Below are 25,717 nucleotides of genomic sequence, written 5' to 3'. Positions count from 1 at the left end.
TTTAACATTTAATGCAGGTGACAAAATTATGTTACGTTATAACAATAACAACAGATACTTATTTCTATATTTTTAAACAGTTTTCTACAAATCCTCACTACTTACTGCGTAATCCTGGGCAGCAGCATCCTTGATAGCTAATTACTTTTAAAGGGAACTTACTATGTGTAGTAGATTCAGTGACCCCATTCAGAAGACAGATAAATATGAATATACTAGCCACACTACCCCTAATCTTAGTCGATATCTTCGTTGAGTATTAAGCTCTGGACCAGAGACAAGAATTGTGCATTGAAACGTTAGAGTTCTATGATATTGTAGTTTCGAGAAGGCATTGAGAGGGACATTGAACCCCTAAAACCTCCCTTTGCCAAGGAAATCATGATGCCAACTCATAGCCACAAAATGGAGGAAATCATAGCCACAAATCACGACGATGTATGTCACAAAACTCGAACTTTTAACTTCTTCTTCATCCAGCCGTTGCTATCTTCTTAATAACAATAATATTTACCAATCGACGCGTGTGGAACTCAGCTATTATAATCTGCCACGCTAAACGTGTCAGTTAGCCATTAGACAGAATAATAATAATAACTCTATTTCCTATGCCCGTCTGTTATACTTACAGTAGATTCTTTATAACTTTTTACGTGACACATAGCTCGTAGAGACGATGGCCGTTGGGGCAGGAAAGTTCTCGAGTGGCGACCACGGCCTCCTACTAGGTGGACCGAGGATCTGGTAAAGGTCGCGGGAAGAACCTGGATGCGGGCAGCGCAGGACCGTTCATTGTGGAAAACCTTGGGGGAAGCCTTTGTCCAGCAGTGGACGTCATTTGGCTGAAACGAACGAACGAACGTTGCACTCTACTCCGTTCGATTCTGCTCTATATCACGCAGCAAACCTACATCAAGATTGAAAATGCTGTATTCGTAACAATGATGACTGATTTCTCTTAAGACTGATGAATGATGAACCAGCCCCACAGTTGTTTTTTGCCAGTGAACATAACAAATTGGCCCCTCTTGTTGTTTTTTCGGCAATGACTAATATAATAACGTCTCCTTTCCCTGGCTCGTCTAATTTGCACCCCTTTGTTCAGAAGGTAATAAGGCTCTCAAAATTTGTAGTGACATTACCACGAAGAGACGTAGGTTTCAACTTCTTCTCAGGTGTCTTCTAAAAATATGACTATTACGTATGTCATGAGATGTACTTTAGCAGAATCAGTCCATGAGACTGGCCCTTGTAGCTATAAAAATCGCATATCTACCAAAATGTTTCCATTATTGTGTGCTGCACGCAGCTTCATAAAGTCCGCCGGTCACTGACTCTTGTCGAGGTGTTGTGTGTAACGCTACAGCGATGAGAGGGATTGTCATTGGCTAGCGCTCGCCGTCTGGCCAGTGACACTCTCTCTCGTCGCCAAGCCTAGATTGGTGTCTGTAACTCTGAAGAACGCGTCCGAAGCTAAGTGGTCTGAGTAACGTTGTGGCGACAGGAGGCAGTGTCTGATCACCGACACTGCTTGATGTCGCCAAGCGCAACCCAGCCTAGATTGGTGTGTAACGCTTCCAACCGCGTCCCTGGCTAAAGTTGTATCTGTAATGCTGTAGTAACTACAGAGGCTAGTGCCCCCTATCTGGTTTTCGACATTGATCTTCATTGCCAAGCATGTCACGCGTCTTGGTATGTTTGAGCTGCGGCGAAAACCGCTAGCGCTAATGTGGTCTAGATTGGTATGTCTGTAATGCTGCCAAACGCATCCTGGCTAAAATGGTTTGTGTAACGCTGCAGCGACAATAAGAACGGCTTTCCTCTCAATGAAGTTATTGACAAGCGTTTGCCGCATGGCTATTGCCGCTCGCTCTCCTCGCCAAACGCATTCAAACCTATTGTGTCTGTAATTCTGCAAATGCTTCGCTGACTAAACACTGCAGCGACTGGACCCTCTACCTGGTCATCGACACTCACCCTCGTCGCCAAGCGAGTCACGCGCCAGCATGGTGTTTGAGCTGCAGCTAGGTGCGTTGCGCTAGCGTGTCTGTAACGCTGCCAAACTCATCCTTGGCTATAGTCGTGTGTGTAACGCTGCGCCAGGAAGGAAAATCATAGTGTGAGCCAGCGCCTGTCGTCTTGAATTCACTCTAGTCTTCGGGCCAGTCTAAATTGGTGTCTATAACGCGTATCTAGCTATAGATATGTGTGTAACCCTGTCTCAACGAAAGGGACTATTGTCCTCTGTCTGACTACCGACACTCACCCTCGTCGCCAAGCGAGTCACGCGCCAGCATGGTGTTTGAGCTGCAGCTAGGTGCGTTGCGCTAGCGTGTCTGTAACGCTGCCAAACTCATCCTTGGCTATAGTCGTGTGTGTAACGCTGCGCCAGGAAGGAAAATCATAGTGTAAGCCAGCGCCTGTCGTCTCGCATTCACTCTCGTCTTCGGGCCAGTCTAAATTGGTGTCTATAACGCGTATCTAGCTATAGATATGTGTGTAACCCTGTCTCAACGAAAGGGACTATTGTCCTCTGTCTGACTACCGACACTCACCCTCGTCGCCAAGCGAGTCACGCGCCAGCATGGTGTTTGAGCTGCAGCTAGGTGCGTTGCGCTAGCGTGTCTGTAACGCTGCCAAACTCATCCTTGGCTATAGTCGTGTGTGTAACGCTGCGCCAGGAAGGAAAATCATAGTGTAAGCCAGCGCCTGTCGTCTCGCATTCACTCTCGTCTTCGGGCCAGTCTAAATTGGTGTCTATAAGGCGTATCTAGCTATAGATGTGTATAACCCTGTCTCAACGGAAGGGACTATTGTCCTCTGTCTGGCTACCGACACTTACCCTCGTCACCAAGCGAGCCACGTGCCGGCGTGGTGTGTTTGAGCTGCAGCTACGTGCGTTTGCGCTAGCGTAGTGTCTGTAACGCTGCCAAACTCATCCTTGGCTATAGTCGTGTGTGTAACGCTGCGCCAGGAAGGAAAATCATAGTGTAAGCCAGCGCCGGTCGTCTCGCATTCACTCTAGTCTTCGGGCCAGTCTAAATTGGTATCTATAAGGCGTATCTAGCTATGTAACCCTGTCTCAACAGAAGGGACTATTGTCCTCTGTCTGACTACCGACACTCACCCTCGTCGCCTAGTGCGTCGCGCGCTAGTGTGGTGTGTTTGAGCTGCGGCGAGGCGCGCTCTCGTAGAAGCGAGAGAGGCACGTGCCACGCCGCCTGCAACCGCGCTGCCGAGCCGCACATATTCGCTTCACCTGCAAATAAGCGTTATTTATATATCAAAAGTTGTAGTATCTAAATATATAAAAGGAGGAACTGACTGACTGACTGACATATCAACGCACAGCCTAAACGGCTAAACGTGGGCACTTGAAATTTGGAAGGGACGTAGCTTAGGTACCGTATATACCGATATCACGCTCCAAAGAATCTGGAAAGAAGAACGGTCATCTGTGACCCAGACCCGACAGAAACGAGACATACCTCAGTTTTTTTGTCATGTCTTAATTAGTTAAATTATATATTTTTTTATATTCGAAATCTATGTATAACACCAAATTATTGCCCTTTGTTTTTGTTCAGGCGTCATACAAAAACTAATACAAAATGCCTATTTATCACCAAAATTGGTAAATGTATGTACCTGAATAGCTGCTATGGAATGTATCTAGGTGACTTGGAGATACAGCCGGATTATACAGGGTGGAAATGAGAAGTTACAAAATCCAAAAATTCAATGTTACCAGCTTCCATAATCTGTAACCTATGCCGTTTGAAAGAGCTCATGAAGCACTTTCAGAATCAGTAACTAGTTTTTCGATATCTTGTATAGTTTAGAAATAATCGAGTGAGATCACTTATCGTTCCATATGTATAACCACCCTGTATAATCCGGCTGCATCTCTAGGTCACCTAGATACATTCCATAGCAGCTGTAATAGACATTTAGGTACATACATTTACCAATTTTGGTGATAAATAGGCATTTTGTATTAGTTTTTGTATGACGCCTGAACAAAAACAAAGGGTAATATTTTGGTGTTATACATAGATTTCGAATATAAAAAATATATCATTTAACTAATTAAGACATGACAAAAAAACTGAGGTATGTCTCGTTTCTGTCGGGTCTGGGTTTTTTTTTTGTATGGGGCGTGACCGTTCTTCTTTATAGACTCAACGGGACTAAGCAGTGAACTCTAAAGACAAGGGCTGCCACAATAGATCAAACCTGGTCGAGCTGGCGCAAATGAAGGCCCAAAACTAATAATAATAATAATAGGTACCGTAGAGGTGCACTAAGAAAGGAATTCCCGAAATTCCCACGGGAACGGGAATTAGCGGAAAATGCTTTTGTATGAAAAATCTAAACCGCTTAAGTTAGACGCTTGAAATTTGGCATGCAGGTACCTTAGTAAACTTAAAGCTTAGTTACAACAGGATATTGCAAAATTCCCACGGGAACGGGAGTTAGCGGGAAAAAACATTTGTTGTATGACAAAATCTAAACCGCGTAAGATAGATGAAGGGGGTAAAACGGGATCCACGCGTACGAAGTCGCGGGCGGCCGCTAGTTGAGTATATCAGTCTTTAAATGACCGTTAACAATTATGCGATTCGAGACTTGATTCGTGTTTATATTGTGAAGGCGTAATTCGGAATATTTGAACTGAACAGTGATAACGTACAGTAGGGAATCGTGGCCTCTTGTCTTGACTATGAGCCTCATAGAAGGTAGCTGTAGAAATTCTTGCGGTGGCCTTTGTCCAACAGTGGACGTCCTATGGTTGGTATTATCAAGTTAGCGACTTACGTATCTTCACCGAGTAGCTGACCACGACGCTTTCTCTCGAGCTGAAGAACGCCTTGTGTAGCAGGACGTGCAGCACGAATTTAATATCGGCGCGTGCGCAGGGTCGCGGCTGCGCGTCGCCGGGCGCGCTCAGCTGTGCTTGCAATGACGTCACCGACCCCGACACGTGGAGACGAGCGCCGTTCCATAATGGACCCGAGTCTTTGGGCAGCTGGCATGCTGCAGAACACACCCTGTGGAAGATGAAAATGGTGTTAATACAAAAATACAAATACAAAATATTTTATTTCATTACAAAAGTACATTAAATAACATACAGGGTTTGGAGTTTCCTTTTAAGCATACAGTTGTTTGTGTTAGGAAACACCGCTCTTGTGTTAACAATACAAAAAACCTAAACAGACGTTAAACTCGTGTTTAAAATTTAAACAAATGTTCAACGCCCCTTTTACTTTTTGTAATAACCCCTACAGATTAATTTAATATACAGATCATAAACACATTCGGAAGTAGTTTTGTGGCAGTACAATTTGATTCTGGTAAGAAACATAAGAGATCATTTACGAAGCACGCATTTCGTTTCAGTACGAACGTAAATGGTTATTTGACTTCAAATTAACATTAGCTACAAAGTAATTAAATTAGTTGTTACAATAACATTTGTAACATTTCATCGTTCCATAACAAAGTAATCATAAACTGCAAGTACAATTTTGGTCATCTTAGTAACAAAAAATCTCTATCTTAACACAACAATAACAATAGATTTTGTAACAATTTTTGACTGTATTTAAGTAAAAAGTTGGTTCCTTCAATATACATATAAAAATACAAAATGTATGTTCAGGTAACTATAATTCATGTATACGTTATTCTTCTTTCTTGATAATTGGGAGAATGTGCCAGCAGCGGCGCATTGGCGCTGGTACGGATAATAAGCTGTGCCGACCCTTACGGGCGGGGCACTTATTTCCACACCAGCCCCAAAGCGACAACACTGGCAGTATCGACGATTCCAGGAAACAGACTTCTCCAGCTCCTGCATCCATCATTCTTGGTGTTCAAGAGTAGCAGTCGATATTTTGACGCTAATATTGATAAAAAGTAGCTTTACTCTTACGGTCTGTTGACTCTATCAATGCCAGCGACATGACATCAACGCTAAAAATCAAGCGATCTTGCTTTTTAGGAGCAAGTGGCCTGATGATAGTATCCTGAAGATGTTCTTTCCCCTTTAAGTAGCTATTTCTTGTACTTAGCTTGTCAGTTTCACAGGCGCAACGTTATCGCGGCGTGATAGTTTCATACATTTGGCCAAACAATAATGACTTTCAACAAAACGTATGAAAATATCTCGCCGAAATCACGTGGTGGACGACCTCCCGATATTCCCTCTTCTTTTCCTTATGAGGTGGGTATGGAAACCTCAATTCTATCATGCATTGACATGCTTATTATCCCTAACAATCGGTGATAGGCTTAATCATCATCTACCCAAGAAAACAAACAATAACAGCATCAATATAATACATAAGAATAAACACAATAACACCCGTATTCACAAACGATGCTTGCTTAAGCGAATTCACAAGCGAAGCGCACTGTGAGACCTCACAGTAATATTTGTGAATACGGGCGTAAGGTAAAATAGAAAATCAGATATTTTATGAGCTAATGCTATCATTACAGGTTTATCATAGTAAGAAGGAAAAATATGACAAATATATTGAGAAGATGTTTTAAAATCTTAAATAATCAACAGAAATGAAACATTCGTGATAATCATAGCATAGAGGCTAACCTGAAAATCTTGGACAAATTTGTTTAATATCAACATTACAGCATAACCTATTTTATAATACCCTAAAATCATAATCTGTTAAAAAGAACATGGTATATTGTACTGCCACATTCTACTGGAGGGTATACCTTAAAAAGATACTGTCCAACTGCCCATGAATGTGCACGTGCAAAATTCATGCAATTCATTCTTTGCTTATCATCAGGTAATGCTCATTAACCACCGTTCTATTAAAACCCAGATGTTAGTAATTAATTAGCAACCAACATGTTTCATACGCTCATAGTATGGTCATGGTATGACCCATATTTTATGCGGACTGCAGATTTTTAGTCAGTCGATAGGTTGGGACCGCTTCCAAATTGTATGAGAAATCGACCGATACCAAATCGGTGCAGTGCGCGTACTTCCACACACGTCATACTGATTAAGAGCCCAAACTATAGACGGTGAAACGCAACTGCAACGAAACTGCAACTTTCTGATGATTCTGATGAATGAAACTGAAACTGAAAGTTTCAAACTAGTCGCGTCATGTGTGGTCTCTCAACGGACGCTATGGCAGAAACTTAGATGCAACTCAAAAGTAACTAGCACTTGCAGTTTCGTTGCAGTTGCGTTTCACCGTCTGTTCTGGGCCTTGAAGAAAATAGTTCACTTACCTATGCGGGTACAACGGTCCAGTAACCACGAAGAGAGCCTTGGGGACTTCTAGGTCCAAGGTAAGAGGGATTTCGCTCGGCCGCTCGTGCATAGAGTGGTCCCAAGGCACGAGCCGCGTGCGCAGCCCGTGCACGTCGATAGTGATGCGCCGCTGCGGTAAGTTGTCGAGAAGGGAGTCGCATTCTTCTACGGTCAGCGTGCGCAATGGCAGTTCTGGAAATACGTCGATTGATGTGAGTACAGTCGCGGAATGAAAAGGTTCGTCACCTTAGTGTCGGTTTTCGCTTGCACTAGGTACTGTAAGAGTCAAACCTGCCAACATAACAGTGCAAGAAACAGTGCTGCTAACATTTAAATAAATATGACGTTTGCTAACGAATAAGGTTTTGCTTGTTTATTTTTCTATCCCATCAGTGCAATGCAATGATGACATTGCATTGACCAATTGACAATAGTTTTTTTATTTAATAGAAATAATAATGGCAAGTTGAACCAACAAGAAGGTTTTAGTTTATCAATCATAATAATCTTCTTGACAAGATAAATCGTCAAACAACTTTGACATCAACATCTGAATAATTTTGAACTTTACTGACGAACAGTTAAAGATTATTTTCTCTAACTCAAGATTATTCTGTAACATAGTTTCAAAAGGTAATATGTGCTCGCGATTCGTTGAAGGAATCAATTTGAAAACTGACGAACCTTTTCATTCCGTGACTGTACATTGGCAGAGAAATAGCACACAACATATTGTTGTGTTCCGGCAGTATAAGATAGCCAGTTCCTCCGTGGTTGAGGATTCCGGATGATGCTCGCTTCCACCTTCGGCCTGATCATCACTGACCATCAGGTGAGATACAGGCCAAGAGCTTCCTCGTTGTGGATAAAAAAATACTTTCCCCCTTTTAGGCGTCATCATCATCATCAGCAGATCATAGTCTGCACTGTAGCATACTCCTACTGTGGAGATCTTGTAGTTAGAGAGTTGGCAAGATAAAGTGGCAGCGAATGGAACTGGCAATATCCGTCACATGACCGATTTATATGTGAAGTAAATAAGTGGTACTTTATGAGGTGGAGACAACGTTTAGATAAAAGTAAGTAGTACACTCTCCTCCCCTCCTCTTTTACCCTTTCAAATTCTCTTCGAATGTGTCTGGATGTGGCTGGATGAAAAATTGGGAGGGAGTATGTTTATCCTTAAAGAAGAGGTAACAGCAGGTTTACAAGCAGCCCCAGCGGCCGCAGCTGACGTCACGCGGCCGCCACGGGCCGGCTGCGTCGCTGGTGACGTCATACCTGGCTCCTGCAGCGGCGGCAGCTCGGCCAGCAGCGCCTGCAGCGCGGCCAGCCGGTGCAGCAGCTCAGTGCACACTCGCAGCTCCAGCGGCCGCAGCTGACGTCACGCGGCCGCCTCGGGCCGGGCGCGTCGCTGGTGACGTCATACCTGGCTCCTGCAGCGGCGGCAGCTCGGCCAGCAGCGCCTGCAGCGCGGCCAGCCGGTGCAGCAGCTCCGTGCACACTCGCAGCTCCAGCGGCCGCAGCTGACGTCACGCGGCCGCCTCGGGCCGGGCGCGTCGCTGGTGACGTCATACCTGGCTCCTGCAGCGGCGGCAGCTCGGCCAGCAGCGCCTGCAGCGCGGCCAGCCGGTGCAGCAGCTCAGTGCACACTCGCAGCTCCAGCGGCCGCAGCTGCACCTTTATGTTGCATGCCTCGGCCCAATCACTGTGGGCGATTAAGTATTTTTAATGAACACCTTTAATTTAAAAAAAAAGAAAAATTTTGTGAGCTTTATTACTTTATCAGATGCAAAAAAACAACTTCGTCTATTTCTTCCAACGTCACAACAATAATAAAAGTTTAAAGTCGTACCTGAATTGAAAGTCAATCGGGGGATTATCATAGGGATTCGTATACTGGTCGGGCGGCGCGCGCTCGTGAGTGTATTCCGCGTACAAAACCGGCGCCATTTTGAGCCACAGCTCGTCCATTTCCTCCGTCATCTCTGGGGAAGGGGTTGTGCTTTCCTCTGATTGGCCCATGTCTGGCTGGGAGGGCTGCCCGGTCATAGAGCGAAAGTCGGTCTACAAACAAAAAAAAATCATTCAATGAGGGTTTTCGCGATTGAAAAATCCGCCAGATGACGGGACGTGGATGTAGGGTCTGACTGCTGCGTGATTGGTGGATTTTGACATATCTGTCAATGGTCATGTCAAAATCCACCAATCATGCAGCATTTGGACCTCCCGTCTACGTATTGCCATCTGGCAGATTATTCAATCGCGAAAACCCTCATTGGATAAAAAGAATAGTATTCTGGTGCAACCAAATAGTCGCTAAATGTGATGGAGTGGCTTGAAAAGCTGAACTCGTTCTTAATGCTCCAGACTTAATCTTTATATTTTGATGACGTGACAGGCTATCATTTAACTCAGTTAACATTAACTATTTTTGACCCAGTTCAGGATCGGTAGACTCACCGGGACATATGGCGACGACCGCAATTCTTCGTCAGCTGCGCGCGCTAGCTCCACTTTGATGTCACTCAGGTCTTCTTCTGGCCACACCCACGGCTCCTCTTCTTCTTCAGTTTGGCACTTGTGGAGGTATGAGGTAGGCTCGTCTTTTAACTAAAGAAAAACATACTTTCTGAACTCCTTCTTGAACCCATTACATTTACAAATTCAGCAATATTATTCTTTAGACAAACATCCTTTTGACTAAGCTATTTATAAATTGCATCAAGTATACTCACGGCGTCTAAGCTAAGATGACCGCAGACGCATTTGCCGCGTGAGAACAGAGAAATGGATCTGAATCCGATACGTAATTTTATCAGGGTCGGCGAGCGGATGGAACTCTTGATGGCCGCGTGAGTTGCAGACAGTTCTAAAACGGGACGAGCCCGCTTGCGCACTCCGCTTTCTAGCTCCATCACCTATGTTAAAGAAACAAAAATATTATTGAGTTGTGCTATGAGTGAGTGCATCTTCTTTGTAGCCAGGATCTCGTCAATAAAAACCCAACAAGTGAAGGTCAAGTTTGCCCCAGTGGAAAGTTAAACTGTCATTGGACCCGCAACGAAATTAATCAGAAGAACATAGAAGTTCGAAGTTAGGGATCGACTCGATCATCTAGCATCTGATACAAGAGTGTTAAAAGCTTACCTTGAAGACCAGCGACACATCATCCAAGTAGGCTACAAAGTGGACTGGTATCGGCATGGCCGGGCTAGGCGTCTCCTCCGCGGTGCCCTCGCGGTCCATCCACGTGGGAAGCCACGACCACGCCCAGTCGGACCAGCTGCCCTGGCGCGCGGGCTCTGCCGAGTTCGATGACGTGGCATCTGGAGAAAATCGTCATTAAGTTTCTACTGCTGCAGGAGAAGGAGCATCAGGATTTGACCTACACTATACATGCTGGACAGACGGTTTGGGGAGGCATGATGTTTGCATATTTCTTTTTTCCAAGAGAGTGGACTTCTACTTCATATTCTTGATCAGATTGTGCTAAGAAAAAGGATTGTCCGCTTCAGGAACTTAGTTCCGGTCGGTTCAATGGAACCATTTCAGACGCCTAGGATTTTACATCCACTCGATGACAGCAGATGGCTAATTTTATTTAGCTGCCAAAACCATTTTCCGCTTTGTCTTATTCCACCAGAAACGGGAAACAAACGCAGGCCAGCTTGTGATCGTAATTAGTCGATATTTGAACTACCTGAAGATTTCGCTTTCTCTGAAATCTTTTAATAATAAATAGACTGAGTAGAATACACGATGTATACTTACGTAGAGGTTGCATTTGGGACATAGAAGATTTAGGGATAGGTGGGGGCGGCTTGTCTTCCATCAAAGGCCTCTCCCTCAGGAGTCGCAGAAGGAGTATCAGTTGGTCGCTGGTGACGCCCCACGCGAGCTTGGAAGACCGAAGGTGCACGCTGAGGCTGCTCGCGCGGCGAGTCTTTGCCGACACCAATCGGGTGAGAACCCTAAGAAGAAATACGATGTTAAAAATAGGTACTCCTACAGAAAATGTACTAGTGCGCAATAGCTTTTTCGTTGGAATCCTGGATTGGATTCCCTGGCTCCACTTATAAAAAAAAACAATGGATTGTACATTGTACAAGTCTGTTTCCTCCAACTACGCTTTACTATCTTCTACCGATAGGAGCATGAAATAATTCTGTCCTGGTGCTCACACTTTATTAAAAAAGAGAGGCTTCCCTGGAGCACAACAAAGGCATAGAATGACCGTTTTTCATGCTTCAGATGAAGGGTAGGCGAACAAAGAATATTGTGTCCTCGTGTTCCTACCAATAGGAGCGCGTAGTAAGAACTGGAGCAGCGTGGGACGTTCACCCACATGGTGGACCGACGACTACATCGTTAAGGTAGCAGGAAGGCGCTGGACACAGACCACTACCAACCGGGCAACATGGAAAGCATTGGGGGAAGCCTATGTTCAGCAGTGGACGTCTTATGGCTGAGATGATACTGATGAGTAAGAGCTGGAAGAAAAAGGGGTAGCATGATAGACAATCACAAAATTTCAATATCCAGGTCTGACCTTACCAATGTCTGATGAAATGTCGATGAAAACAAGTAATTGTTGATAATGTTGTATACAGCTTGCGAATGATTCACGGCGGTGATAGTATTGCTCTTGCTACGCCAAAGTCCATCCCTATATGTGAAGACGAACTCAATTATAGAAGGTAGGCTTTGGAGTAGCTAAGAACAAAAAAAGAGTCCCCATCCTGCGTCTGGTCGATGAGCTGCATTGCTAACTTTCATTTCAATTTCTTTCCATCTTCGTCTAAATCCTCTAAAAGTCTCATCTTTTGATGCTGATTTGCATTATTCAGGTCTTCTCGGAAACTACTGGTTTTCTTCTTCTTCGACAGGTGATTATTACAAATACAAATAATTTGTTTGTAAAACACAGGTAAGTATTATTTTTGCTTATTTGTAAAGAGGTTAGTAAAACTCAAATGCCGTTTGAATATGTATTTATTTATTTATAAAACTTGCCTATATCGTATTAAATATGATACAAATAGTGAGTCTTCTAGTCTAGACCATCAGCGTTGCATAGTACATCTTAAGTATTAGACGTGCTACCCTACGATCCACGGTACGACCAAATAATCACGATCTCTGAGCTAAATGGCTAATAATAAACAACTACACTACAACTAACCTGAGATGAAGTTGGCAGCGGTAGAGCAAAGGCTCCTGGTAGAAGCGAATCTTGCCGTCCGAGTCGGCCCGGTCCAGGCACAGAGTCAGGTCGTCCAGGCGCACCAGACGCCTGATCACCGGCTGGTATTGGTCGATGTCTGCAACAGAATAGATATGAAGACCCACTGGCACTGGTTTGGTGGTCTGCAGTGGTGACTGGCATTGTCAATGTCAATTGTCCAATGACCAGGTGTTTCAAGGTTGGACTATATTTGGGGGAGAGTTCCCCTCTCCCCAATAGACAAGGTCGGGGAAAGGACGACGCCCCAGGGTGTCCCGACGTACAATAAGGGAGGAACTGTCGTGGATCACGTCTGATATTATACTCTTGTAATCGATGAACGTTATACAGACTCATGAGGAAGAAGTCATGGTTTCTTTGCAACATCAGACTAGTCGTAGAACTGAAGTGAATCAGCTCCAACATTTTGCTATTTTGGTGACTCAAGAGACAGATAACCTAGCAGGTAGGTACTCGGTAGTTCATATTGAGACCAACAAGTTGAAGCCGCGATGTTGAGTGTAAGTCATCTGCAACGAATAGCATGCGAGGGATCGGCGGAGCCCCGCACCGCCAGAGCTGTGTCAGAAGTCTCGGGTGAGCATATGACCTGTTTAAGTTAGTAAGAAGTGACATCGCCGTTCCAGGGTTCCTCAACTGAATTGTCAATGTCTACTGACCAGCGAAATGAGTGGGGTCATATCATCGTGGTGAGGGTTCCTCAGCTGAAATATCACTGTCCACTCACCAGCGAAAGCCGGCTCCCAGTTCATGCCCGCGCTGTCCACGGCTAGATGCTTGACGTTGAGCGACAGCACGATGTCGTCCTGCACGTACTTCACGATGAGGTGGTGCACGCGCAGCGCGATATTGCTGACGATGCGCCGCACCAGCGCCTGCATGTAGCCCGGCGGAGCTTCCACGACTTGCGCCCTTCTGTTCGAAACAATAAGAGCGACTTTACATTAGGTCGCAAGTGGGGCGGCAGCAGCGCGACAGCCGCGCGAATTCTGCGGATTCACATAAAATGCCGCGCTGTCGATGTATGAAATGAGGGCTATCGTTTTAGCGCTCACCAGTTTGCGCCACTGTAGAGTAAGGTCCTGTCACTTGCTAATAGCGAAGTCAATGGCACCATCTGGTGAGTGCTAAAGTGGTAGAAGGACTATCGCATTTGCACTCATCAAGATGGCGCCACTGTAGAGTAAGGTCCTGTCAATCGCCAGGGGTGCCAACTGTTAAGTATAAAAACGATAGCCCTCATTACAAGTCGCGCGACAGTCGCGCTGCTATAGATCGTTTCATACACGAAGAAGCGCCCCACCATTCTTCCGCTAATGTTTGAGTGTAATCGATACACACTAAATTATTATTGATGAATGCACGCACACTACAATAATAACGCTCGGATTGCTTCGGCTTTCCTCGACCAAAAATTGGTGGGGCACGTCTTCGTGGTCGAAACGATCTATAGTCACCTAAATGTGAAGACCCACTGGCACAGGCACCCCCTAAGGCCTAAGGTATTTGAGACGACACAGTTGACGTAATCTTTATGAGGTACCGGGACGTAATTTTCCAATAAACTTTGTATGGCCGAAAGACCGACCACTGAGGAGGCCAACTCGACTGACTTAACTTTGAATCGATTTGATTGCAACCAATTTAAAACGTTTAGCGGCTTCGCCCGAGTGAATTTCAGTCTGTCACAGAAAGTCTTATGCTTCAACCACATCAATGCGTGCAGATTCGCCATCGCCGGTGCGATCATGGCGCGATGACTAGGCCAATGACAGGTCATGCGGACTGTCGATAAAAACTACTGTGTTTTCACCTAGGTCTTAAATTATATCTACACCGTATCTAAGGGCTACAATTTAGACGTTTTGTTTCGTTTGTCGTGCGTTTGCAGAACCACACACGGTAAATTGTATGACAACTGAGTCGGAGTAAATATCCCCCACTACCCTTCGTCTCCCCTTACCTCCCCTCCTCTCTCCCCCTACCCCTCCCCTCTCTCCCTAACCCTCCCTCCTCTCCCCCTAACCCTCCCTCCTCGCCCCCTACCCCTCCCTCCTCTCCCCCTACCCCTCCCTCCTCTCCCCTAAAGCAGACAATCTCTCCTATATTTCCCTACCTTCCCACTTTTCTCTTCCTCTCTCCCCCTACCTACTATCCTACTTTACTTACTTATTTACTATTAAAAATTGTTCTTACAAATAATCATCAAATAAATAAAAGAAGAATTTAAGACGAATTAAGATAATTTCCAAGATGAAACTATTCTATGACGTTGCCATTGCAGGGTCACAAACTATTCCTTTCCTACCTTTTATCTAAATCGGTTTATTGATATCCCTTTATATTCTCTCTATACCAAAATATGTTATCATTTAGATGACGGTTCAGTCGTAAACAGTTGACAGACAGACAGAGTTATACTTCGATAATAATTTATTGATCAAAATACTAGGCTCCACTTGAATGATCAATAAAAATGACGACATACAAGTAATTTATTTATTGCAAATAGGTTTTTAAAAAGCGCATAGACTGTAACAGACGGATGAAAAGCTAGCCCTAAATTAAGTTTAAAGTGGGAATTCCCCCTGCACGAGTCGATACTACTACCAAAAGCATCGGCTGTAACAAAGTGCAAAGTTCACCGCGCACGCGTGACTCGCAGTAACCAAAATGGCGGAATAGAAGGAGACACTAACGTGAATTTTAGTAGCAGGAAATGGATGCACTATCAGTAGCAGTTCAGGACTTCTATGGATGTTTATCTTCTATCAATTCTTCAATCAAATACTTATAATCAATTCAAAGGTTGGGTTCCGTACTCCGTACTATAAAAAGCGCAGAAAATGTCCTCTCACTTATTTTTGAACTACTTCACAAAAGAAGTAGGTTTTTTTTGTCATACATTATTCGGAGCTATAGCAGCTATTTCAAGTACAAAATACATAGAAGTTATTTATTTACTGCGGCTTTTAAAAAGCGCATAGTACTGTAAGAGACGCATGAAAAACTAGCCCTCAAATAAGTTTAAAGTAAGAATTCCCCGTGCACGATCGTGAGGGATATCGATACAACCAAAAGTATCGGCTTGCAACATTTGTGGTAACCAAAATAGCAGAAAGAGACATTCGTGAATTTTGGTACCAGGAACTAGCTGCACTATCAGTGGAATTTCAAGATTTCTATGGACTCTTATCTTATTCTTCAATGAAATACCTCATCGCATATCGGTAATCAATTCGTATCGATTATAATTAGTACTATCGATAGTTTTATTGCAGATTTAATTTCAATTCGATGTTCGCAATGATAACATAGCGCGCATGCGATAATCTCAACTACACAAAATGGCGGAACGATACGTCTACGAACAGTAAGTCGAAAAGTCTACGAGTGCGTAGAAAACAAGTTGTGCTATTTCGGTCTAGTCGTATGAGATATTTCTTTTGAATCAGAAATTTTCTGTTCAACTACTAAGTGATTAATTGTATTACCTACTTTGTCCCAAATAGGATGGTAATTATGACAGACCACGCCCATGAAGTTACGTACATTTTTCCGGTAAAATTTTCTACCATTGCCCATTTATTCTCCCGAAGCAATAGTGGTACGGTTGATACTGGGACGTGTAAGTGTTTTTTAAAAGCTCACTTACAAATATAAAATTAGTTTTACTGTAATAATTAATTTCCGTCTTTATATCGGTTCGACAATAAAATTAATCGAACAAGAAGTTTGAGAATGATAATTACGTTAAGGTAATTGGAAAATTATGTCAGTCTTACAAACAAAGTTATTAATAAAAAGTAGTTGCATAAACATTTTACGGCTTCAATTATTCCCTAATCATTTTCGAAACTGCTGCTTTATTATTTTTAAAAACTAATTTTAATACATAAATTGATTTGCATAAATGGCTAATTCGTCCTGGTAAACTAAATATTATGTATGCTTAAGTTACGAGTGGGTACACTGCATGTCCAGCGAACGAAGGGTTCGAACCCGCGTTCCTTGGATCTCTATCTACCGTACAGCCAATGTGTATATTTCTCATTCTTAAATGAGCATTAATTAGCCAATGTAAATAAGTAATGGCGTCAGGAAGATGTCAGTGCTCAAAAAGTAATTTTTGGCTGCCTAGACTCAGGAAAATATGATCCTAAAGATAAATAAATAAATAAAACTTGTCTTACCTTTGCGGCTCGGGCGACGAAGACTCGTCGGCTGGTGGCGGGTTCAAACTCAGGACGCATTCTGGAAAATAAAAAAATATGAATTTTGTGTCCAAGGACAATAAAATTGATGAAGTCTTTTCTATTAAGTCGTCTAAACCAAATAATTAAGTACCCAAGAAATATAATAATTTATGCATTTAATTAATTCAAGTTCTTAATTAGTTCAAAATATTATAACAGTGTGGTCAATTTAATAAGTCGAAACATTTTAAATAGAAATTCAAATAATTATTCCCACTCGCAGCGCGCGTGTTATAAATGTACTTAATAATTTTCTACGTTATTCTATAGTCCGGATACGATCGAAACGGATGGTCACCATACAAAATTTCATATCGCTTTACTTGCATAAACTCTCACTCGCTCAGCGGAACCCCCATTAGCATAAAGAGTGGGACGAGATACACCCTAACCCATAATAGGACCCAATAATTAAAGTCTGAAAGGTTAAGGTCGCAGCCAAGCCTATTAAGTAGGTATGATGATGCACTCTCGCATTTTAGCATGTGGTGTTGAACAAAAGGTCAGCGGTTGCAGGCGATGCAGGTTTATTCCTACTTACGTGACGAGCATGAGCATTTAATTTTACTTATATAAAAATAAAATAATAAAAATAAAGTATTCCCAAAGAAAATTCCCAAGAACAACCCAAACTTAAACTAAATCAAAAACACAAAATCGATCTAGTATTAAAAATAGTTTGCTTACCTTTTCTGCAGTATCTTCGTGCGTCGATTTAGATTTACAAAAGTACTAACAACACAAGTTGCTACTACTCATACTGCCTTTAAAATTCTGAATTGAATTTCAATAATTGTTAGAAAATTTAATGAAATGATGAGACCCGACTGCTTCTCCCGGCGTGCAAGGCTGCAATGATCAGTAATGGAAAGGCTCCTTCCGTGCGTCTGAATCAAACTTCATACTAACAGATACTATAGCGTCTGGACAAGGGTGAGAGAGAAGGACTTTGCCGATTTCAATATTTGTGCTAAATCATTCCTATACAAAATCACTTATACCGTCCTGTAACACAGGTGAAATCACCTTGGCAGAATTGTGATTTATTACGTTTCATGTCTGCGCATGTCTGGGTACCCTCGGAGCACCTGAATATAAATAAACACTATAGCGTCTGGGACGGCGGGTGAGAGTTTATCCATTTCAAATATTTGAGGAAAATCGGGGCAAATGCTTTATGATTTACGTTAGTACGAAACAAGGATGAAAATCCATTCTAGACATCCTCCACATACACCTAAATCGTAGTGAATCTATAGCCGCTGGTCAGGGGAAATGTACATCATTGACTATTTTGAATATTTGTGCTAAATGGATGCAATACGAAACGACTTCTACTACCCTGCAATAAGAGTGAAATATGCTTGACAGTCAAATGAATTATTACGTTTTGGACACTCCAGACACCCAATTCTGCACACAAATAAACACTATAGCATCTAGATAGGGCGAGAGCATTATTGATTGGACTGGTGCAGTATCGGTTCGACGAAAAGCAATTTATTCGCTTGTATTAAGGTTTAAACTTGCTAGGTAGTTGTTAGTGATGGTTTTCAATTAATTAGTGCGGGGGTTCGCATCCCCCGCGAAGGGAACTAATAAGGCTAGGGCTCCGCTTTCACCTGAGGGTGTTATATTCCATGTTTGACACCTCAGATTGTCATACGCATAATAACAGTAAAATAAAAGAATAATAAAACAATTATAACACTTTCTTTCATATTTCGTGTAACTATTATATAAGTAGGTAAGACATTTATTCAATGTTATTATTGATTTCTGATATATTCTCTAAGATTGAATTTCTAGAACAATATGGTCTAGACAAAACAAATGTGTATGAATAACAATTTATACAATATAAATACACAATGAGTTCCACATCGATCGATCTCTTGAAAAGGACAAATGCTCATTGTATGGGAATCAGACACATGTATGAGAAAAAACAAACTATGCAGAGTTTATTCATCACTGTCTTGGAGATTTTCCATATGGGTTGGAGATTTTCCTGTTTTTTTCCGCTCGTTTGTTTTCCTCAGACTCGACTGTCGACTGACTGGGATTCCTAGTCAACAAAACGTACCTAACTAGCGTATCACTATCATCTTTTAACGAGGTATAGTTACTTTGTCTTTTTATTAATAAAAATATTCAGTTACGAACACAGGATAATTACGCGCGGTGTACATAAACAAACCAACCCTTATGACGTCATTTTGTAAGACTAGTACCTAAATTCACCGGGTGGAACATTGAAGGGAGATCTCTGCGAGCGCTCAATCAAGTGAGCTACGCCTCTATCCTCAATCTAAGCATCTGCTTACTTGGCAACAAAACAGCTTTTATAACCGCCTCTATTAACAAGGTCCTTATTACAACAAAAAACGACCTGTAATGATACTAAATAGTTCAGTCTCGGAATAAATGCTCATGCTAATCACACAAACTTTTCCCTAGCGACTCTACCCTACTACTGACAGACCTGACCTTCTACTAGGCTAGTGGTAATTCCTAGATTCCTAATAGAACAGAATTTATTTTGCTTTTTCTGTGTACAGTTTGCAGGTGTTTTTTAAAATGCTCATATTGAGCATGCAATACTAAATTGTACGGACGACGCGACATCAAGACAACCTTATTTCGATGTAGTCCAGTAATACCGTCAACTAGGGTTGCCATCCATCCGGGTTTCTCCGGATTTGTCCTAGTTTAGAGGGCGTCCGGGGTGCGTCCGAGCGGGGTTTCTTGTATAGTCCGAGTTCAAAAATTTCATTCTAAGGCCGAGACCGGGCGACGCGATTTACTTTAAAAAAACTTATTAACATTTCGGGTTCTGCTCCTGGGCTGCTGAATTATGGGGTTTTCACGCGTCTTGTCCAGGTCGCCAAATTTTAGAGATGGCAACCCACCCTACCGTCAACAAAAATATTTCCAATCCAACGCTAAGAGAAAGAGACTTGGGTTTCAGAGTGTCTGGGTTCGATTCTCAGTGCCACTAGTGTACAAATACTTAAAAAGTAAGTTAAGTTTCAAAGCACTACTTTTATAAAAGAACACATCTGTAAATCATCTTTTGTCTTAAAAATCCAATTAGTTTTCAACCAGCTATGATTTAGATAGATATCATGTCACGCTTGCATTGCCATACAAATCACAGCTAATAAAAATTTAGTCAATTTTGAGTTGCTCTAACATTGCTGGTATCAAATACCCTATTGTTACAGCAACTTGACCTTCACTGGTTGGGTTTTTATTGGCGGTCAAGTTGTAGATCCTGGCTACACAGGAGTTGCAGCGGTGGGAACGCGAGGTGGGAATAGTCCCGTGTTGGCACAGCACAGCCTATAAGTCGCATTGTACAGAATATTTTCTACAGGTTAGGTGGTTAGGTTTTCTACAGGCTACACATCGGAAAATGTGCGAAGGAATTATACGACCTAATTCCATCAGCATCCTTTCATCACCGGGGAACCAGACGCAGGTTAGCGTACCATCCCTACATTGTCGACCAGCTCGCACTAAGCGTTTCGATAACTCTTTTATAATGCGAACAGCTAGGGAATGGAATTCGCTGCCTGCTGCTGTATTTCCTGAACACTATAATCCGGGCCTTTTCAAGGCGAGAGTGAATAGGCAATTACAGGGCAGATATGTCATCCTAGACTGCATCTCACTTAACACCAGGTGCGATTGCGGTCAAATGCCTTGTCTAACAAAAAAAAATCACACTCACCGATAGTATCGATGGTGACGACGATGGGCTCGGACATGATCTTGGTCCACGGCACCTGGATGAGCAGCTCGTGGATGCGGCCGGAGACCAGCGTGAAGGGCAGCGCCACTTCTTGCTGGAGCACGTCCGCCTTGAGCACAAGGTTGTGGAGCGCCACACCCCCACCCCATAGCGACACCTAGTTGACAAGAAACAACAACAGAATTAGTAGGGTAAGGTGGGGCACAATGTTACACGGGGTACAATGTTACAATGCATATTTCTCCGTCCCTTTCTATTAGTTGTATGATGTTGGTATACACGTTTGTCAAGCTCATAAGAGCTGCTGAACATCATACAACTATAGAAAGGGACGAGAAATATGTATTCTACATTGTGTGTGCCCCATCTTACCCTACTCATCAGCCCCCCTAGACAAGTTGCACTTTTTGATTGAATCGAAAAAAGTCTCCATACAAAAAAAAGGCCTTTCGACCACTTTTCGACTGGTTTGCGATTATAATGTGCACTTTGTCTAGACCATTGGTTTCCAAACTTATTTGAGACGCGCCCCCTTTAGACCATACAAAAAATTCCGCGCCCCCCCTTCTCCAGTCAAGATTATTTATTGGTCGTATCGAACAGTCTGGAATGCATTCTCTTAGCGGTCGCAGGTTTCTTACAGATGGCCCGCGTCCCCCTTTAAAGGTCTTTGCGCCCCCCACTTTGGGAACCAATGGTCCAGACCCACAGAATATATTGTAGTGTAGCGCCACACCCCACTCATCAGAATACGCTACAGCACTCATCCTTCCCAAGCAGCTTCGAGAGCACTTTATTTAGAAGCATCATACATCATCATTATGTCATTTAGTATTCACAGTAAGGCACGATATGACAAGCAATTAAAGAAGATATTTGACCAACAAAGTGTTACGGGAACACGGAAAAAAGTGTGGGTGTCGCTGTAGCATTTATTTTTATTCCTTTTAGACACTGTAGACAAAGCAACATTCAAGATACTTACTTATTTGTTTCGCAAGTAATTACTCTACACTGCCCGTGAAGGCATCACCACAATCACATAAGTACACAAACTTTCGTTTAAACTTTAATAAAGTCAAGCTCACCTGAGCATCCGCCGGTTTGAAGTCTCGTACATATTTGTCCACATAGCTAAGCAGGATCGGTGTGATGTATGACTCGATTTTAAACATTTTACGTAACAATCAAAATACACTTCTGATCATCCACATAATGGGCTCAGCGTATGAGAACAATCTGAAATAGAAAAACATCTATAGACTGCATGCAATGTTAAAAATATCAATGTAATGAGGTATAACTAAAGTAAGAGGTCTCTACAGGAAAAGTGTGTCAGAAAACTTTAAACAGATATGCAATTTTATGCAAAAATATATGTAAAAACGTTTTAAAAGAACTACAAGATTTGTATTGATCTTCCTTTTGTCATAATCACAACTTTTTATCTGGATAGGTCATCTTACAATAAATCCATATAAATAATGGACCTTCAAATTGGGGTGGCAACAAATAAGACTGGCTATACTAATCCTTGACAGGACTCATTTTAGATAGCTCTATGTTACTTTGTTAAGCCCATCACACATACTAAGGAAACATCCAAGGTCAAATAAATCTGTTCACAAGCTTAGCTATTCATTTGTATAGGTATAACATTATTATACTATAATGGGGATTGGCGATGCTAAAGTGAATCAACAGAGGGAGGGCCTGCCCTTGCTACATCTTTTGACCTCTTTTCGCCACTCGGTAACTTTTTTGCCATCAGCTGTACAAGCTATGTGGCCCAGTGCCAATTTATTTTTTTATCATTATGCTTGATTAAAATTAGAGCTTATCAATGCATTTTAGTGATGCTATTTCATTAAGTAGAGGGTATTAGGCTCATACTTTAAATAATTAAATAGTCTAATTGGGTAGAGTGCTGAAGTTCAAGGAAGAATACTAAAGACAAAACTACTAAAACTAGTTTGAGAGAGGACACAGTAGATGTGAATGAACTTGGGAACAAACAGTGTAAGAGGAAAGTCTTTGTGCGAGAGGCACTTAAAATATATATTTAAGAATATTTATTACCGAAAAGTTATTCAATCTGAAGGTTCACTAGAAATAAATAAAAATGTTAATAACGTTGATAGATAATCACAACCTAATTTAATAAATAATACCTATTAATAGATTTCATGAAACATATGGAACAACTGCTCATTGAAATGTTTGCAGCTTGAGGGTTTTTCTACTAAATGGCCATAATTATAAATAGCCCTGATGATATTATGAGTTTTTAAAACCAACATCAAGTATAGAAATCAATAACTACATATAGTAAAATATAGATGACTTTCCAGTATTGACTCGGTGACCCAATGTGGGTAGTCATTGTTAGCTGCAATGGTAAGCTACTGACCTACATATCAAAGTAAAATAAATGGTCAGAGGGTATAAGCAAACTTTAAAGTGGTTAAAATTCGAATATAGTGATAAGAAAATATAATAATCAATTAAATATTTGAATCACAGGAAATGGCCGCCTCCTATCCTACCCTAGATTTTAAAACTATATTCAGTTTTATTTAACAAATGTTTTCAATATATTAAAAAGTACCTACCTCATCTGAACTTTGGAAACAACACCCTGAACTGTTGCACTATTCATTTTACAGATTATTTGATATTAAACTTTACAGACACCTGAACCCCAGGATCACAGGACCCAGAAGGACTTTAGTGGAGGGAGAAATCAATAACTGTTCATCTAAAAAATAGATATATAGTATCTATATACCAACGACTCTATGTAAATTCCATGTAAATACATAGAGTGCACTGTATAGTCACTTTTAGTGCACTGAAGTTATATCCAGTCCTAAAGCGTGCAAAGTTCACTAAAGTTATGATTTATATGTTTGATTATGTAGGCAGTTCAAAATCAACTATTCTGAATTTTGTAAATGCATTAATTTTAACTATTTTATGATATAGAGTCGTTTTTTGAAATCAAAACAAAAAGATTAAATTTCGTTTAGTGTACTTACAGCTTACGAGACATTTGATGAAGAAGTATCACACAATACGGAAATTTGTTTTAATATCATGGAATTTATCATTAAATCACATTCACTAGAAAAATTAAATAAATAAACACCGGTGACGAGACGACACGACTGGGCGAATTTTTAATTATGATTTTTTATCTGTGCCAAGTAGTGCCAACTGCAAATTCATTTCCTTTTGCCAACAGGGCTTGGCCACAGAAAATACGCATTGAAACTTGGCATAAATAGTTTCCAACTGTTTCTTGTATTGTGATCATAGAGGAATTATTATGATTGATTTTATAGCATTTTAGTCCAGTCATTTAAGCTTAAATTAGGTAAGAATCTCGGAATTCGAGATACTCAGCTGCAAGTCTGTAAATACTTGTATATTGACACCCTAAAAGTTGTCTCAACAAAACCTACATATGGTAGGGTGTAAGAAACTATTAAATTTTAGGGTCACAAATATCGGTTTTTTGCGCTTTTTTTGGAAATATCCCATTTCCTGGTTCTGGTTTTTTGCTATTTGTATGTATTATCAATATTGTAGAATACAAAATTCTCTGCAAATTTTGTTCAAAAAAATTTTTTATACGGTGAACCGTTTTCGAGATAGAGGGCGGCCGCTAGTGCTTATAATAAATCTGTAGAGAGGTCAATTCTATACATGAAATATATTTTCAAAATAACTATCAGGGGGTGATAAGTAGAGATGAAACGGATAGTTGTTTGGCCGGATACCGGATACCGGATATCCGGCCAGCTGATAGGCCGGATAGCCGGATATCCGGCGGCCGGATAGTTGGTCAATTGTCTCGTTGCATGTCGTGACGAGTTTAGCGCCGTACAGGTGCTTTGAACGCGATCAGTGGATCACTACTAATAGTAGTCACACTTTTCGAAAATCGAATCCGTCCGAATAGAATGTCAGATTTTGCCACTTGTCTAGGGGGATGCAGTTCAGTTAGATTACGCAACAAGTAAACTAATTTAATTTTCGCTATTCAATCACACACTCACGATGGCAAACGAAATCGCCCGAATTGATCTACCCCCTGTAGATACTTTACTTGCTGCGTAATCTAACTGAACTGCATCATGTCATCAGATCATCAGTGAAAAAAACATAACCCTCCTTCTGGCGCAGTCGGGTAAAAAGATCGCCTATTTTATTTGGCAATATTTCGACATTAACAGATATTTACTATTTTTGTATTCGTCATTAGAGTGAATAGCCCAGAAAAAGAAATTAGTTTTTTGAAAGGTATATTAAAGATATGGCTTTTTTGTAACTTTTTGGACGTTATACAGGGTGTTTCTTGTAAGGTGTCAAGCCGAAGGCAGGTGATAGGTGAGGACTAGACCTATCGATTTCACCCCCATGTATGTTTTACGATTTTTCATAGTTTAGAAGTTATTGTTAATTTTGTGATTTTTTTAAATTGTTTGACCTAGTAGGCTTTAAATTTTTTTATCTTTTTTTTGGGTCGACTTTTCTCAGATTTCTTTTTTTTTACAGATTCCCTATTAATTGCAGATTATTGAAAAAAATAATCAACTTCCTATCTTTGATGCAAGATACAAAATTTTTGCTAGAAACATAAAAAATATGCTTTTAGCGGAACATTCTAAAATTTTCAACTTAAAAGTTTAAAAAATAATGGCCTATTAAGTACATGTTTTTTTGTGTTATTATGAAAGTTCAGAAAACTGCGCAGTTTTTGAAATTATTTTGGACCTATGGAATTTCTTCTTTTTTTGAATTAATAATTGTCGTAGTTTTTTAATATCCGGTATCCGGCCGGATAGTGAGTTACTATCCGGTATCCGGCCGGATAGTAAATCTAGGCCGGATATCCGGCCTGCCGGATAGTTACCGGATATCCGTTTCATCTCTAGTGATAAGTGATCGATACTGATGCCAAAAATGAAATCAGTAAAATTTTTGTCTGTCTGTCTGTCCATCTGTATGTTCCTTATAGAAACAAAAACTACTCGACGAATTTTAACTAAACTTGGTACAATTATTCTTCATACACCTGGGCAGGTTATAGTATACTTAGGAATTCCCACGGGAACAGGAATTAGCGGGAAAATCCTTTTGTATGAAAA

At 41.5% G+C, this 25,717-nt stretch overlaps 1 protein-coding gene across 1 annotated transcript in view; it reads right to left on the bottom strand.

Annotated features, from left to right (window-relative positions):
* LOC114364842 (vacuolar protein sorting 13B) overlaps positions 1–23,731 on the bottom strand; it is a 96,733-nt gene extending 73,002 nt beyond the window's left edge. The window contains exons 1-16 of the mRNA XM_028321166.1: positions 23,603–23,731; positions 21,653–21,803; positions 20,544–20,721; positions 16,745–16,805; positions 13,279–13,466; positions 12,489–12,627; positions 11,078–11,277; positions 10,454–10,632; positions 10,042–10,224; positions 9,767–9,916; positions 9,159–9,370; positions 8,813–9,011; positions 8,585–8,681; positions 7,282–7,495; positions 4,819–5,051; positions 3,128–3,259 (exon numbers count right to left, since the gene is read on the bottom strand). Of these exons, the coding sequence (XP_028176967.1) occupies positions 3,128–3,259; positions 4,819–5,051; positions 7,282–7,495; positions 8,585–8,681; positions 8,813–9,011; positions 9,159–9,370; positions 9,767–9,916; positions 10,042–10,224; positions 10,454–10,632; positions 11,078–11,277; positions 12,489–12,627; positions 13,279–13,466; positions 16,745–16,805; positions 20,544–20,721; positions 21,653–21,739 (2,452 nt within the window). The 5' untranslated portion in view covers positions 21,740–21,803; positions 23,603–23,731. The remainder of the gene's footprint in view (positions 1–3,127; positions 3,260–4,818; positions 5,052–7,281; positions 7,496–8,584; positions 8,682–8,812; positions 9,012–9,158; positions 9,371–9,766; positions 9,917–10,041; positions 10,225–10,453; positions 10,633–11,077; positions 11,278–12,488; positions 12,628–13,278; positions 13,467–16,744; positions 16,806–20,543; positions 20,722–21,652; positions 21,804–23,602) is intronic.
* Positions 23,732–25,717: the final 1,986 nt, after the last annotated feature.

The sequence above is a fragment of the Ostrinia furnacalis genome, unplaced genomic scaffold, assembly GCF_004193835.3.
Source record: "Ostrinia furnacalis isolate ACB-3 unplaced genomic scaffold, ASM419383v2 OfSCF7471, whole genome shotgun sequence".
NCBI classification, from domain to species: Eukaryota; Metazoa; Arthropoda; class Insecta; order Lepidoptera; family Crambidae; genus Ostrinia; species Ostrinia furnacalis.
The sequence above is the reverse complement of the archived record's forward strand: the minus strand, read 5'-3'. Positions and strand labels throughout refer to the sequence as shown.